This window comes from Eimeria necatrix, genomic scaffold, assembly GCF_000499385.1.
Source record: "Eimeria necatrix Houghton genomic scaffold, Enh_scaff3235, whole genome shotgun sequence".
Taxonomy (NCBI): Eukaryota; Apicomplexa; class Conoidasida; order Eucoccidiorida; family Eimeriidae; genus Eimeria; species Eimeria necatrix.
In genome coordinates, this window is record NW_013653767.1 from 1 (window position 1) to 1,720 (window position 1,720).

General features: G+C 48.6%; 1 protein-coding gene across 1 annotated transcript; it reads right to left on the reverse strand.

The window, feature by feature from the left end:
- Nucleotides 1-805: 805 nt before the first annotated feature.
- ENH_00043490 (SAG family member) lies at nucleotides 806-1,394 on the reverse strand (the record flags this gene model as incomplete). Its single annotated transcript, XM_013580871.1, has 2 exons — nucleotides 806-917; nucleotides 1,018-1,394. 2 exons carry the CDS (start codon nucleotides 1,392-1,394, stop codon nucleotides 806-808), a joined length of 489 nt encoding a protein of 162 aa, XP_013436325.1.
- Between the last annotated feature and the right edge of the window lie 326 nt (nucleotides 1,395-1,720).

The following is a 1,720-nucleotide window of genomic DNA, read 5'->3' on the forward strand; positions in this document are numbered from 1 at the left end:
GGTGCTTCTTCACCTCGACTAGAGCTGGATCGAAACTTGTGTCTGATACTGCGAGGCAGGCCGGAAACGCCAGATTCTTATATGCCTGGTGTAAGTGGTCTAACTAACAGAAATTTCTAATATGAAAGAGAACTCAAACACTTGAATCAGCAAGGTGTCGTTTTCCGTGTTTTTTCAGTCTGTTGTGGCCTTTCCTGGTAGCAGCGAGCGGCGTTCCACTGCAGCTGCACAAATGGCCTCCTGCCGACACCACGCAGCATAATACAGCTAATAATAACTCCTGGTATTCATTGGGCTTCTTTACAGTTCCAATGACGAAGTGTGTGCGGAAGGCACACGCCGCCGGTGGCCCGGCAGAGGCAGTCTAATGTGCTTCCAAGCTCATTCTAATATCATTCGAGGCACCAGACATATCACAAACAACTTTATTCTATTAATGAGTTTACCTTTTCGGCAAGACCGCGTACTAATGTGCCACCTAATAACTGGACGTTACTACCTTCCTTCTCCCTGTGGCGAAACAAGCGAACGGTCGGCTGCTGCTGCAGAAGCAGGCATAACTTGTCAGAGCCGAAGCTAAAAGAAACAGCTTTTCATGGCTACAGAAAATACAACGGGCAAAAAGGCTTGCATGGCGTAGAGTTGCGATTAAATTGTGGCTCAGAAGCGCGAGAAGCCCGTGAAGTGGTGGTTTGGAAAAGTGCGAAAAGCCTTTTCGCTCGAGAGGTTTGCCATGTCTCATGACTGCACACTGAACCAGGAAGAGCGCGATGCAGGTCGTGCTTTCCAACTGGTAGGACGAGCATCACAATAAAGTCGTGACGCCGAATGCCACAATGGCAAGAGCAACAAAGCTTGGAACTGCTATCGATGCGGAGCCGGTGAGAGAAGATACGATCCTGTCCCACTGCTCCTGCCTGCAAATCACCCGCAATCCCGTAGACAATGTTAATTCAACTCACAGCAATGAAGGCGTTATGGGCAACACTGCGACGCAAGGGCCAGAGTGCTGCTTACGTGAATAAAGCAGAGCCGTCACTTTCAAAAGCAGCAGGCATCGTCTTGCAAATCAACGCGTAGCCATTTTTTGTGTTGCCGCCTGCTGCATAATTTGCTTCATCATCTGTAGCAGGAGTAGTCGTTTGAGTGCAAGTGACGACTCGGCAGTCTGCAGTGGCACTGTATGAAGGGTTGTAGAGGGCTACAAAAGAAACGTTGTCTTGATCTTTGTAGAGTGTTTCACTTTCAGTCTTTGGTGGGGGAAGGCCAGTGAAGTTTTTGTAGGCTGCCTTCCAGTAATCAACTGTTTCCTTGCAGTCAGGCTTCGCAGCAGTTAGGGACTTGAAAGCATATGTTCCGTCTTGAAAGGGACTCGCTGCACTTGGCTCACCCATTGTTTCCGTTCCTTGCGTCTGAGCAAAGGAAAAAGATAATGTTACAGTGCAGGATAACATTTGTACACATGATATTGTTAGTATTCTGTCCCGCTTACCGGAATCAAGTGCGTGCAAACCTTTTTCCACTCGTTGCTGTCCTGTAGCTCTGCTCCGTCTGGAGCAGTTAACTTATTTCCGCCCGAAGCTGTTGCGAAGTTGGGCAGCCCAGCTGCCTCACGCGCAGCGTTGATCTCGCTAAGGCACTCAACGTCATTCCCTGCAGCAATTGCATTCAGACACACCTGTATTTTGTGATGTTTCAGCAAACGCTGCTTTTTGAAATG